Raw genomic sequence first — 14595 nt, 5'->3', positions numbered from 1 at the left:
CATATTTTCAGAGACAATGTGCTGGATGTTCAGTTGCACAACAAAAACAACATTCCCTTATTTATTTTTAGAACATTTCATTCCTCTTTGTGCGGCTGATGGAGTATGGGGGGAGAAATTCGGCAGGGGAGAGATTTTCAGCACGGACAATGGTAGCGCTAACGGAGACGTAGCTAGCTAGCTAACATTTGGACGGCCGCTGTTCTGACTCGATGCTGGGTCTGATATGGTCTGTTTCCCGACACTTCATTAAACTGCCGTTAGCGTCGTAAGCACCTGGCACTGGAGTTAAGTGCTGGCTGGGGAGGAGGGGGGTGCTGTAATGTAAGTGGCTGGCTTCTAGCTGACTGGGGGCTAACGTCTCTCATCCCGACTGAGTCTCTCTGCGCCGGGGGAGACAGACCGGGGTGTGCTAGCTAGCTGGCTAAATTAGCATTAGATTAATCGTCTATCTATACAGCTAACGTTAATGTTACTGGTGAACTCATTCGTGGGTTAGACCAGTGCTGTTAACCATGGTCAAAACAATCATACTAAAAATAAGTTTATGAGCATGTTGAACAATGTTGTAACCCTATAATGTTATCCACCAAGCTTTAGCATTAACATTAGCTACTTGTCAACCAGCACATTGTAGTAACGTTAAGCTGGGTCGATATTGATATGTATCAATAAAAAAGGTCTCTGCTGTATTACTGTGTTGCTAAGTGGCATGTAATCAAACACAAAATGATGCAGCGTGGCAAAAAAAAAAAGCAGTATTACCGTTATGAGACTTATGACATTGTATGATTTACAATTACTCCTGAACATATCATCTGGGTGCCGTGTTTTGATGGAAGTTACGAGCAACTGGAGGGTGAGAGGTTATATGACGACACTGACGGGCGACTAAAGGAAACGCTCCGTGTCTGAAAATAAAATAACAGATTTCTCTGGGTTTGACATTTGTTGGAAACATTTGGGACAGTGTAAGAACACAACTCATGAAAATATATAACATAGGTATGGTCGTTTTTAGACATTTTAATGCAGAAATGATACGTATTGTATCTTTAAGTAAAGGATCTGAATTCTTCCTCCACCACTGGTAAAGAACACCTTGACTGACAGCAGAGAGCGTCCTCCCCTGCCTGCTGTGTGTGTGCTCTCTGATACAGAGCCGTGAACTCGTAACAGATGCTGTCAGTGGCCAGACACCCGGACGTTGCTCCTGACAGGCTGACAGCTCCTGCTCTGTCCTCAGACCTGTGGCCTGCTGTCCTGGTGTAATGAGGTCATCTTTTACACCGGCAGCTCTGCAGAACCGTATGCTCTGCTGCCCTTCAGGTTAGACGAGTACATTTGTTATCTGAAACCCCGATTGGCTAGAAAAGTATGTGTGTGTGTGTGTGTGTGTGTGTGTAACTGTAATAAAGGGGTTATTTTTCTTTAGTATTGGAATGATAATAATTCCACTTTAAAGCTATAGTGCGCAGCTATTTTATTTTAATGGACGTCTGTTACATTCAAGCCATTGCCAAATGGGTCTATACAAAGCTAATTAAGCATATCAGCTCCTGAGAACTCGCTCTGTATTTGTCAGTATGCCTACCCAGACAGCAAAAAAAGGCAAAAGAGAAAACTACAGCATGAACAACCATCTGAAATGAATCCAGATGCACAAAAAGACAATACAAACCAATACAATCAAAAATCAAAGACAAGAAAAAGTCAAAATCATATGATTAAAGATCAATGTTAATTATTCAAATTACAAAAAAAAATAAAAACCTAATGTGAACACTGCGCCTACTGTATATTTACTGCTCATTAGTTGGGTGAGACCAGACACGGCGGCCACCCCCCAGTCGCAAGGCAGATTAAACATCTGATGGCTATTGATTTATCTCCGTGTCCGTGGCTTTGTCAGACATGCGACTCCTCACTGCTCCTGTAAGACGTAGCCTACAAAAGCACACAAAGCAAAGAAATAAACAGTAGCCTAAATATTAGATTAAATATTCAAAGATTATTTATTACATGACATTATAGTAAAATGCTTGCACAACTAAATATTAATAGGCCAAATGTGACTTAAGTGGTGTGTATAGTGAGTGAATGAGTGAGAGAGTGGTGATTAAGTAAAGACTGAGTGAAAGGCATCTATATAGTCTATACTTACGAGCCATACTGGCCTCTGTTGCCACTGAATTTGTTTTTATTGTTAGGGTAGCTACAGACAAAAGACTGGTTAGCCTAGTGGTTAGGGCTAACAAACGATTTTGCAGCTAACAACCAGTGGACACGATATTCAGTAATTTTGGTGAATAATAAGCAAAGATCACCGATTCAGCCTTAAAGCCTATGTTCACATTAGTTGTGGATGTTTAAAAGAACCTATACTACAAGCATAGCCTAGGCTATAGGCCTACTAGCCAACCCAGCTTGTCTTGACACGTCTCAGGATGTCAAAATGTCAGTGTTTGTAAACTTTTACGTTTAGCCTATACATAGGCTATTTGACGGATTAACATGACATCAACAGCAGTTTCATTTTACAATTTTACATGTATAATGCACTTACCAATAATCACAAAGACGGTGCAGCCTGCAGTCTTCCTCTCTGCATTTCAGATGGAGTTGCGGGTTTATGCAGGAGAAAAAGCGTTCCGTTAGTTGTGGCACGTCTGGTCTGCGCATCTCCTGCGCATCTGGCCCACACTCGCCGGGCGGACTCAATTCAGTTGTGGCGTGTCCGGTCTGCGCAACTCCCGTGGATCCGGCCCACATCATGATGTATTAAGAGAACGGGCCCACACCCGCCGAGCGGACTCAATTCAGTTGTGGGGCGTCCGGTCTGCGCAGTTCCCGTGGATCCGATCCACACTCGCCGGGTGGACTTAATTCAGTTGTGGCGCGTCTGGTCTGCGCAGCTGCCCCCGGATCTGCGCCGCACCCGCCGGACAGACTGTCATACTCAGAAGCTACAGACAAGTCTGGCGCAAAGTTGGTGCAGATCTGCATAGTGAGTGTGACTGCTGCGTGAATCTGCTGATTCGAAAACGGATCTGGCACAGATGTAAATGCTGTCTGGATAAGTTTACAAAATGGTGTAGAAGTAGAAGTTCAAGTGAAGAATGACCTCTTCTGAAAAGTCCATCATTATTTTGAATCCTCCGTGTCCTCCTTGGCTACTAGCAACTGCGTGGAGGAGGGGTGGGGGTAGTGCGCGATCACCGTCATGTGGATGCACCGACCGTGTTGTTGTCATTACTTAGAATTCCTCATGGTGGCGACAGAAACTACGCACTATAGCTTTAAGAAACGGCAGCGGCATGGCTCTATCCTTATTGGTCCAGGCTGACATAACTATTACTTGAACTGCCCTTAAATGTTGTAGAGACGAGATGAGTCATCATCTCCAAAAGAATTGAAACTACTGACCGTGGTGATCCGCTGCCATTTCTTCTAGCACCGCCATGAGGTTGACATTTGGGCTTTTAAGTGAAATGTCTAGACAGCGATTGGATTTAGGATTTAGGAAAAGAAGAACGGGAAAGTTGGGCATAGGAAAAGAAGAAAGCGACAGTTGGGATTGAGAAAAGTGACACGCAGGACACAAACCCCTGTCTCCGGGGTGAAAGTCCTGTGTTGTTTGACCCATCCACCCCCTCCAACATCGCGGAATTTTGGGCTTTCATGCTACTCGCTACCGTTATGGCTCCTAATGCTACGTCATCTTCAAGCTGCGCGTAGCTGCTGCTCTGCCCGGTGCGTTCTACACACACGATGAAGGGTGCTTTTCGCGTCGTATCTGACGCCGACAGCCACTGCCCAAGCGTCTGTATTTTACGATGCTTCAGGATGAACTGTAATAACGTTGATGACCCTTTAACTTTTCATATAGTTCCATTATCACATCAGCATGTCACTTAGTACAATACATTAGGTTATGCCCAAATACCTGCAAAACTAATGGCATCAGTGAGCATGTTAGCATGATGACATTAGCATTTAGTTTAAAGCACCGCTGTGCTTGTGTTGTCTTCCCGTCAACCTTGAAAAATATTTTTTGGACGTTTTTGATGCCTTTTATTTTTTTGTTTGTTTTTGCTTTTTCCAACGTTTTAAATTGTTACATTTTTCTTCTTTACATTTTCAGTGCTTATTTCTACGTCCCATATTTTCTGATATAAAACAAAAATTGAAAACGGGTCAATTTGACCCTAAGTCAACACAAGGGTTAAGTACAGCCTCGCCGAGCTGTTAGCATGGCTATATACAGCTGGGTTTTGTTTGTATTATAAACCTTAATTTTATATAACCTGTTTTTTTTCTTCTTCCTTTTTTTCTATAAATGTTAATTATGAAAACCTATTAATCATATTTATCAACAGAAAAATGCCTCACTGGCTCCAGCTTTTCAACTTTGCTTGTTTTTCTGTTTTATATCATCGTAAAATTGAATTCTTTTGGGTTTGGGATGTTGGTCAAACAAAAACCAAGCACTTCCATCTTTGGTTATTCTTTTGACATTTTGACAGACTAAAGGAGTTATCAGAAAACAGCAAAAACAATTATTTGCAGCATTCATGTTATTTTCCCCAAGTCCTTTTTTCCATGTCTGTTATGGAACTGCTGCGTTGATGGGCCTTTTGCCATTTGAGACACTGTATGTGATAATGAGCTGTACAAATAAACTTCCCTTGACCGTCAAAAGTAGGCCTACACAGCAAACATTCCATTACGCATCGGCTATTTTTAAGACTTGTATAGCATTTGCATCTATGTCTGCGTGCCTCACCGTACGTACGTAACCTCAACCAGATCTAAAGGATAAAACAGTGATGAAAAGATAGTGTGAGGAAGGCTTTATGAGGAAGTAATACTGAAGCTATTCATGAACTGGAACACTGGAACCATGAAAAAAACTTTTGTTTGCTCATCCACGTGAGCATAAAAAAAAAAAAAAAAAAAAACTTTTGTTTACTCATCCATTTGACCATAAAAAAAAAAAAAAACTTTTGTTTGCTCATCCACGTGGCATGACCTCAGATAGGCTAATCAAACACTGTTCTCTGTCTCTGAACTGGTAATAAAACCGGCCGGTTTCCATTTGTTCCCATGGAGGATCTTGGCAACAGACTACTTGGATCAGATCCAAGGAGTACTTAAGGTGTGTATGTAAACACTGAAGCCAAAAATAGAATAAGGGCAGTGCTCTACTGTGGTCACCAGACTGTAGATACTTCAGACTACGCAAGCCTTTAGAAGCACGACCCGTAAGTCAGCCAAGAATAGTTTTCTTTGTGTAGTACAGTTGATTTACAGGACATATCACAGAGGCCGCTACTCCCATGTTGAAAACATCAACACGCTGCTACGCAAAGCCATCCAAAAAACACACCGCTGTACTTGTAGCAGTCGTTTCTTAATGATGCACTTATAAGGACTTGGCAGCTCGTTCAGTGTGCTCTCATCAGGTCAATTGGTTGAACAACGCAGATTTAATGCCATATTGTTTTTAAAAGGTTTGATATACATCTTAAATATAAATACATTAATTTACACTGGACAAAAAAAAAAAAAAAAAAAAAAGTTTAGCAGATGGCTTTCTGTAATGTAATATAAATACAAATACAACCCTTGTTTTTCCTCTCCTTTACCAGTAGGTGGTGGCAAAGATCTATTACTAAGTCTGTGAGGAGCATTTAGATAAAAGATATCAGCAGACAAGTCTATCATTGACTGATGTTTATATATATATAAAAAAAAAAATAACATTTTGGAAATCTATCCATGAAAACACCAATTCACAAACATTTTATTATGAAAATAAGACGGAACAAAATTTTAGCACATCTTTCCTTCTATCATGCAGTAGAGCTGATGGACACATACGGAGACAGCATTTTGCCGGACAGTCTCTCTGCTACACCTGCAGTGCAGTTCTTAATGTCTGGATGGTTCACAGATTGCCACAGTGAGGAAGTGCTGCAGACCACCCTTGGTCATTAATATGAATATGACAGATGATGAACAGTATCTGTATGTGGCTCAGTGAATAAAGGGTGACTGTAGGGTTCTGGATGCATGTGCGTGTGATTAGAAGCTTCTCTGTTGAAGGGTTTGTTGTTTACTTGGCCTCCTGGGCTTTTTTGGCGCTTTGTTTCTCCTTCGCCTGGCAAGAAAAAAAAACAAAACATTTTCATTAATGTCCAGAATTTAAACAGGAATTAGTAAAGAATAGTGTATTTATGACTCTAATCGCCAATTCTGGGAACACACCCTGCAGATATTTAACTTGAATTACTGTAGTTCTTCAAAGTCTTATTCATGAACTAGACATTAGGTCTGCCCTCTAGTGGACAGAACAAACAGTGAAGCTGAAATGCCTTGGCAATTCGTTTGTTGATTATTTTTACTTCCTGAGGCTCTTAACGTTGACAAAAGTCTTGTATTATTTATTAATGAGAGTCCCTAAAAAACTACAAGATATAACATTAAAAATAATGAGGATAAATAACCAAAACATTTTTTTAATCTCAAGGTACTTTAGTCTTCCCAGGCACGTACAGTATACACAGAAAGCATGTAGTGTTGAAGAAAGCCACAGAAAGTAAATACCTTTTCCACCAAAGGTATTAACTGTTGGTACTCTGCCAGTGTCTTCAGTAGCTCCATGATGAAAGGAAGGTAGTTGTGCTTTCGCCGAATGTTTTCAATCTGTGAGAAAACCCATTAATCCAACAAGTGAGGGAAAACTGGGCATGACCGATGTCTACGGAGCAAATGAAAAATACCTCTTGCATTCTGGAGGTGGCTGCAGTAAACACAGCCTTTACATTTAAAATGTGCTCATGGTTATTCAAAAGGCATTTCTCCATATGAAAAATACACTGTAGTCTTACGGACCATTTCCTTGCATTCCTATCAAAGTCAGCGTCACGTGAAATACAGCACGTAATAAAAGGGAATGTAGTGTTGAGGAGAAACCCACCTTATATCTTTTAAGTTTCTGATTTTCTTCTTCAATAAGGAGCTGGTACTTGGCAATCTCTGACTGGATGGAGCTAAGAAACGTGCTGCTCTGGTCTGTGTCCATTGGTTCATCCTGAGAACAGAAGGGAGAAAGCAAAGTTTCTATCTTTCAGTGCTGTCAAACAATTAAAATAATTAATTGCGATTAATCGCGTTAATGTCATAGTTAACTTGCAATTAAATCGCACATTTTTATCTATTCTAAATGTCCCTTGATTTCTTTTTGTCCCATTTTTTTTCTCATTTGAATGCTCTTATCAACATGGAAAAGTGGATCGGCTTGCTTTGTGCTTTTGTCGCCTGGCTTTGACGAGGGGGCGGAGAATTGGCATCAGCTGTGTGCTCGGCCATCAAGTGGCATTTCAGACTGGACGTGCTGCGATGATCGCTCAGTTCACAATGGCAAAACACACAGATCACTTTGGTCTTGTCAATGGAACCACTTGGCAACTTTGTAAAAGTAAACTTTCCATTCAGAATCTTATTGGCATCCATTTCAGCGTCTGGCACTCGCCATCCACTCAAAACGTAATGTTAGCCTACTACTCTTTGGCCGGCTCGCAAGCCCAAACAAGTCTGTGCGGCGTGCCTGTTGTTTTGTTTCAGGTCTAGCTAGATCCGGTGTGGTGTTGTAGTTTTATTAACGTTACTAGTTGTTGCAACAGCATGTGAAAAAAACTACAAAGTTTGCTAGGCCAAAAAGAACGTTAATCTCGTGATAAAAAAAATTGACACCGTTAATAACGCGTTTAACTGACAGCACTAATATATATACATGCATACATAACCAGGATGTATGTACTATTTGGTAGATCTTGTTAATTATTAACTATTAGTTATTAACTATTGCAATCAGTTTGTCTGTAAGTGATATTGTGTATTGTTCCAAACAGGTCTCTCTTGAGAATGAGACTCTGTGTCTCAATGAGATTACCTGTATAAAGGTTAAATAAAAAAATAAAAAAAACGTAAAATGTAGTATATGTGTAATTTCACTTGCAATAACTAAATAAGGCAATAGTGAATCTAATGCAGCAGAAAACCCCCACTCCTTAAATAGGTTTGTTTTCAATGTTGAAGTTAGACCTTAAACATTGCGTTTGCTGACCTCCAGTGGTTGAATGAGTCACCTTGCTGCAGTAATGCAGATGTGTAATCAGTGTACCTCGACGTCACTGTTAGGTGTGGTTGGTCACAGGTGCAACAGAGCACATGTCCGACAACACCCAATAATGATGCTGGGCGTGGCATCAGGTGACAGACTACTCCTTTCAACCAAAAGCAGGTCAGCAGAACAAGGATTTATAGCTTGGGGTGAAGTTACTCTAAAGGCCCCGACACACCAAGCTGACCGTCGGCCGTCGGTCCTAGTTGGGCCAACAGTGACCGACCATCGGCTAGTTTGTGTGAATGTTCCTTCTAAAAAACACACGCCAAAGGCCCCTCTCTTAAGGGATAAACAGTTGCGATGTCTACCAAATATGGGCTGAAAACTACCAATATTCCATGACTGCTTATTTGAGATCCACCATATTCCTGACTTCCTTACATCTCTTCTTTTCATAATATTCTAAGATCTCCATGATCCGTAGTAGGACTAAATGTTGCAACTCAGTGGTAGATTTTTCATCAAACCTGGAGCAGTTCTGTCTCACACTATGTGTGCTTGACAAATATGATGCGACGAACATGAGAATCAGACTTCTGGATGGAGTCCCAAAGAAAAGAAAAGAAAGAAACAGCATTTCTTTTTTTTACTTGAGCACAACAAGGTTATCTTTTGGAATCTGATGCATTTCACTTGTCGCCAAAGCAGGAAGAAAGTTGTCATGTGTGCACTTGGGTTCAGCTTTTTTTCTGCCACTCACCTCAGTAAGCTGGGTCTGGAGCTCTGCGATTTTTCTCTCGTATATCATCTTCCTGTCTGACACAATGGCCATTAGGTTGAATCGGATCTCTCCTTCACTATACCTGAACGGGGTAAACAATACAATTTTACAAAGTGTAGAATGATACATTATCAACAAATGTAAGGTAGCACAGTATTTGGCAGAACAGGTTTGCATACACAAAGAGAATACTATCTTTGCTTTATAAGATTATAAACTATGAAAAATGCTAAATAAATCAAATGAGATGGATAAGAAAAGGTTGTCTGCTAAATCATCTCTGTACTGCTTTACATTTATTCTCTGTTGGTGTCTCACTACTTTTCTTAAAAAAAATAAATAAAAAAAAGTGAAAGAATCACTAAAAGCATTAAAATTCCACTTTAACTGTGTTAGAAAGCATTTGGTTAAAAGGACAATTCCGGTGCAAATTGGACCTAGGGGTTAATAACACGTGTGTACCGAGTCGACCGTTCTCTGGGATCTGTTTTCATGCTAATGTGTCTCTAGCTTGAAATGAGCTACCGCAAACCGGGGGTTAGCTGCTAATGCTAGCTTTTGGGGCAGATGGTAAATCACTATTTGACACCACTAACAAGGCTCGAAATAGCACCACGCTTAAACGGTAGCATAATGAGGGTCCCTACATGCAAACTGAAGCATTGAGGACTTTGTAAGTGTACAGACAGTTTATTAGAAAGATAGATTATGAACACAGTAGCGTTAATGTTTACATGCGGCCGCCACCTTGGATAACAGTCATGAGCAGTCGAAAGGCGAACGCCGTGCAACCAGTAACCAGTAACATGGCTCAAACACAGCGTTCGTGATTCGACTGCTCATGACTGTTATCCAAGGTGGCGGCCGCATGTAAACATTAACGCTACTGTGTTCATAATCTATCTTTCTAATAAACTGTCTGTACACTTACAAAGTCCTCAATGCTTCAGTTTGCATGTAGGGACCCTCATTATGCTACCGTTTAAGCGTGGTGCTATTTCGAGCCTTGTTAGTGGTGTCAAATAGTGATTTACCACCTGCCCCGAAAGCTAGCGTTAGCAGCTAATCCCTGCGGTAGCTCGTTTCAAGCTAGAGACACATTAGATTAGCATGAAAACAGATCCCAGAGAACGGTCGACTCGGTACACACGTGTTATTAACCCCTAGGTCCAATTTGCGCCGGAATTGTCCTTTAACCTAAGAGCCATCTAAAATAAATGGACAAAGATATTCACTTCTGTATTCTTTTCTCGATCACTGGGCGAACTGCGCTGATCCAGTCATCCTGGTTGCATGCACCTGGTGAAAAACAGACAGGAAAACATAATACTGCAGGTCTCCGTATATACAGTAACGGCCCTGTACCTCATCATAAAACAGACATTTTTAGAGGAAATGGGCCACGGCCTACAAGATTAAATTCAGCTGTGCACAGCAGGACCTCACGCCGAGGGACTTTAAACATTAAACTGCCAATTTTGGCGCTGAAACCATAAAGAAATAAGAATAACAAATGACTCTTTTTCTGCTTACCCAGGTCAATTGGTCCCTCTCGAAGTCCATCCAGCTCGTATAGTCTGCCGTTTACAGGAACATAGCTCACAAAGTGAAAGGCGTCCTCGTCCTTTGCTGTGGACTTTGCATCAAATTCAAACATTTGCTGTCTGCAAATAAATAAAAAAAAAAAGCACAATTATAACATCAATCAAAGCAGAAGATAATTATAATGCATTACACAAACAAATGTAGATGCTGAGAAAGTTTTGGGGTGGCCTACAAATCACCTGGCTTCACATCTGCCTGTTTCGCAAAAGCAGACAGGTGAATTAGAAACAAATGGGCCAATGACTTTTCACAGAGTTGGAATGAGGAGCCAAAAATAACATGAAGCTAATCAAACAGACTTTCTCCAGCAGCTGGATATGATAGGAGCAGGAGCTTACCTGGCAAAGCTGTTGTGAACTTGTCGGATCACTTCAGAGTTGCTAAGAGCCAAACCTTTCATCTGAGGGGAGCGGGAGGAGGTGCAGGATTAGAATACGTACTTTATAACCCTTGCCTTAAAGATGCAGCAGCATTATGAAAGGCTGTATGGGACACATTATACATTCCTTTTTCTAGTAACAAGTCATGCATCTAATTAGTTATTTCAATGCAAGTAAAAAAAAAAAGGTACTAATTCAAATAAATGACTTATTTGTTGCCTAGAAAAGATTATTTTATGTAGCGATTCCAGACCTGCTTGTTTTCCCTCATAATAAATAAAAAACAACACAAGTATCTTTGTGTAGGCATAAGAAGTCTCTCTACTTTAAGCTTTTCCAAATAAAATGGGGAAGTTGAGCGTCAAAAATTAATGCAGCTGGGTTCTTCTGAACATTTGTTGGACAGAGCACTGAGTCAGCATGGTTTTGAAGGTAAGAGGATAAAACTGTCAGTGTTAAGGGCTGGAAGGGCAAGTTACTATAGCAACAGCAAGTTGTGCAATAAATGATTGCTCCCAGAAGGAAAGCCGTTTCAACATTTGTTTTAAAGGATTGAAATAATGTATTGCTTATTATTTGCGTTACCGGCCAAATGCTTTGTGTCATTAAGTTAAAAGGGAAGGTTCATAGTGTATTAACATACACCAACAAAAAACTATATTGTGTAGACAAGTAAATTCCTAAACTAATGCATGCAATTTAAAAAACAAACAAAAAACAGTTTTTTTTAGATTCAAGAGAAAAATTCCATTAACGTACAGCGGCATCGAAACTCTGTGAAAACTCTCTGAACTCTGTCAGTGTGTCCCCAAGCAACATGTCAGAATGGGAGCAGTTGAGCAGAACGCTGACTATTGCCTGCGTGGCACAGGCGTTGTTAATGACCTGAAAACACATAAAATTCACAATCATTAAACTGGACAGATGAAAGAACCCCTTATTGATGCATATGTCTTTAAAAACGACCACATTACACCCACTGCAATTTAAATCATCAAACCTTAAAAAAGTGCAATCGATACCAAGTTTCAAATCTGAGAATGGTATGTTAAAATGGACATCCATATAAAGCGAGAGCTTCCTATATCGTGCCAGGAGAATAAAGTAAGGAGAAGTTCCCTCGCATTTTGTTTTGGGTTGTGTGCCTAATATCATAGGCTCACGACTTAGTTATATAGGTAGGCTAATCATTTCTTATAATTACACTTGTCTTTTGTTCTGGTCAGTGCAGTTACCATCTGATGCACTCTTAGTAACTATTTAGCAATATGGAGCATTCGTTTTTATTCTTTTTGCTATACTAGTTAGATATTGAGTAGGGCTGGGCAAGTTAACACGTTATCACGTTAACTCATTAATTAATTAACGCCGACAATTATTTTATCACGCATTAACAAAGTTTTAATTATTGTAAAAGTCTGTTGCTCAAAGGCTTTTATTTTGTAAAAGTCTGTGCTGACCACGCTTACAGGAAATGGAAAGGAAAAGAATTGGCGGATAAACAAACCAACAAACATGGAGAAGGGTACAGAACCTTTACATGGCCATTTCATTTTAAAGTTCTTCCACACGGCGCGGTCGACAGAACCAAAGTTATTTGTAACCACTGCAAAGTTGAATTTTCTTATCACCTAAATGCAATACACACCGTTGATACCAGCAAATCATTCAACGAAACAAACAGTGGCGCGCGGCTTCGGCAGACTACATTAGATGTAGTGTGTGGGAGAAGTATAGATAAACAATGGCAAGATAAGCTAACAAATGCCATAGCGAAGTGGATAGCTACCTACTGCAGGCCAATTAGTGTTGTGGAGGACGTCAGTCTGAGAATCACAACAAATGACAGCAGGTATGAGATTCCCTCAAGACGCACCATCACAAGAAGAATACACAAGTTGTATGAAAAGGAGAGGACCGCAAAAGTGACAACTTTACAACGTGTTACTCTCACTGGGGACTACTGGACATCACTGGGTAACCATGGTTACCTCGGAGTTACAGTTTTAATGTTATGATTGTAGCTAAGGAGATAGATAGATAGATAGATAGATAGATAGATAGATAGATAGATAGATATAAAAACAAACAGGATAACATGAATGCCCTGGCAGTGACAATAAGCTTTATTTTTTTATTTGCTTTGATTACATTGTTTAAGTTGAGATTTACACTACATATACACTACTTTTGAATTCATTATTGGATTTTGCGCACAACAATGCAATTAATCGTGATTAATCAGGGAAATCATGCAATTAAAACTTTTAATCGCTGCCCTGCCCTAATATTGAGTCAAATGCATCTGGAAGGACACCATTGCATGAACTGATTAGTTTAAAAGAAGGCTTTACAAATGAAGATAGAGGCTGACCTTTTCTTGGCTATGGACATATTTGTTGGTATTGATACTACAGCTGCAAAGTAACAATGTCTTATTATTATTTACCTAAAAAAAAAAATATATATATATGTATATATATATACCTGTTTTGCAAAGAAGATGTGGTCAAGCCTTGAATCCTGAACGATAGATCCTGCTGGCTCCTCGCCTGGCTGCCACTTGAACAGGAAAATCAACCCGTGAACTGGTCTGGAACAGAACACATAACGTCAATTTAAAGAAAAGGTTCATATTTATTAAGGAGGGAGCATGCAATATAATGAAGCTGCAGATATGAACATACTTCAAGTTGTCAAAGTTCTCTGGCTCCATACTCCATATCTCTTCAACCTGGGCGCCTTTGCAACCTGGCAAGGACAAGTAAAAGCATCACATATTCATGTGATACACACTTGTAGTAGTAGTGTTGTACCAAGTGAGGAGCTTTTCCAAGCGACGGGCTGACAGCAGAGCAAGGCACAACAAATGGCATTCATGAGCGAGGGCTTGTTTCACGCGCCGTTGTTTTGAACGCTGAGTAATGCTAGCCAGTTAGCTTGCCTAATTAAGTAACAGCTACGGCTGCCCAATGCAACATGCAACTTGTTAACGAATACAGCGTTTGGGTGGCTATTTAGAATACATGGTCTATGACATGTTTGGTTTCATCCTCGTGGCATAATTTTTGCACAGGAAACCAATAGTAGCTAATTAAGAAGTTACCCTTAGCTAGCTAGCTAGCTAGCTAGCGCTGTCGGATAGCCACGTTAACGTTGCACTGAATGAGCAGCTCGCGTTTAACTAGTCACTCACCGAATCCTTTTATCAGTTCTGTGAACACGCCAGGGTCACTCTCCATCAGACACCACTCTCCTGCGCTTCCAGCCATTCTTTACGATGCTGCTTATTCAACCTACTGTGCACATATACAAGATGCTAATATCCTAGCTTAGCAATACACCCGCTAGTCAAGCTAATTTCACTGAAGTACTGCAGTGAACTCACGGTGATGCGGTGCAATGTGGGCAATCTGGGTGCGCGCGTTTAATTTCACAGCGTATACCGTCGGATATGAACACATATTTGATACAAAATTATTTCAAAACATTGGCGAAAAGCATCGTTTTATGAATATACATGTAATCAACATTTGCAAAGAGAAAACTAAAAACGATGACCCAAAAATGTCCCTCTTGTGAACTACGTTCAATCCCCGCCCGCTTACAACGACGTGGGTAACAAATGAAGCACTCTTCGGTAAAAACCTAAAAACGCAAAGCCAGACATGGGAGGCTGATGTTTCATTATTTATTAA

General features: G+C 40.4%; 1 protein-coding gene across 1 annotated transcript; it reads right to left on the bottom strand.

Moving 5' to 3' along the window:
- Positions 1–5778: 5778 nt before the first annotated feature.
- On the bottom strand, positions 5779–14420 carry uchl5 (ubiquitin carboxyl-terminal hydrolase L5). Its single transcript, XM_028587170.1, has 11 exons — positions 14094–14420; positions 13585–13648; positions 13385–13490; positions 11657–11782; positions 10856–10917; positions 10446–10576; positions 10148–10211; positions 8892–8994; positions 6983–7096; positions 6610–6708; positions 5779–6163 (listed from the first exon to the last, which is right to left on the bottom strand). Exons 1-11 carry the CDS (start codon positions 14167–14169, stop codon positions 6119–6121), a joined length of 990 nt encoding a protein of 329 aa, XP_028442971.1. The 5' UTR covers positions 14170–14420; the 3' UTR covers positions 5779–6118.
- Between the last annotated feature and the right edge of the window lie 175 nt (positions 14421–14595).

The sequence above is a fragment of the Perca flavescens genome, chromosome 9 (genome assembly GCF_004354835.1).
Source record: "Perca flavescens isolate YP-PL-M2 chromosome 9, PFLA_1.0, whole genome shotgun sequence".
Classification (NCBI taxonomy): Eukaryota; Metazoa; Chordata; class Actinopteri; order Perciformes; family Percidae; genus Perca; species Perca flavescens.
The sequence above is the reverse complement of the archived record's forward strand: the minus strand, read 5'-3'. Positions and strand labels throughout refer to the sequence as shown.

Coding starts and splice junctions, on each gene's coding strand:
- uchl5 (XM_028587170.1), bottom strand. CDS start 14,169: ATGGCTGGAAGCGCAGGAGAGTGGTGTCTGATGGAGAGTGACCCTGGC. Junction 13,491..13,584: donor GAGAACTTTGACAACTTGAA/GTATGTTCATAT, acceptor GTTCTGTTCCAG/ACCAGTTCACGGGTTGATTT. Junction 10,212..10,445: donor AGAGGGACCAATTGACCTGG/GTAAGCAGAAAA, acceptor GTTTTTCACCAG/GTGCATGCAACCAGGATGAC.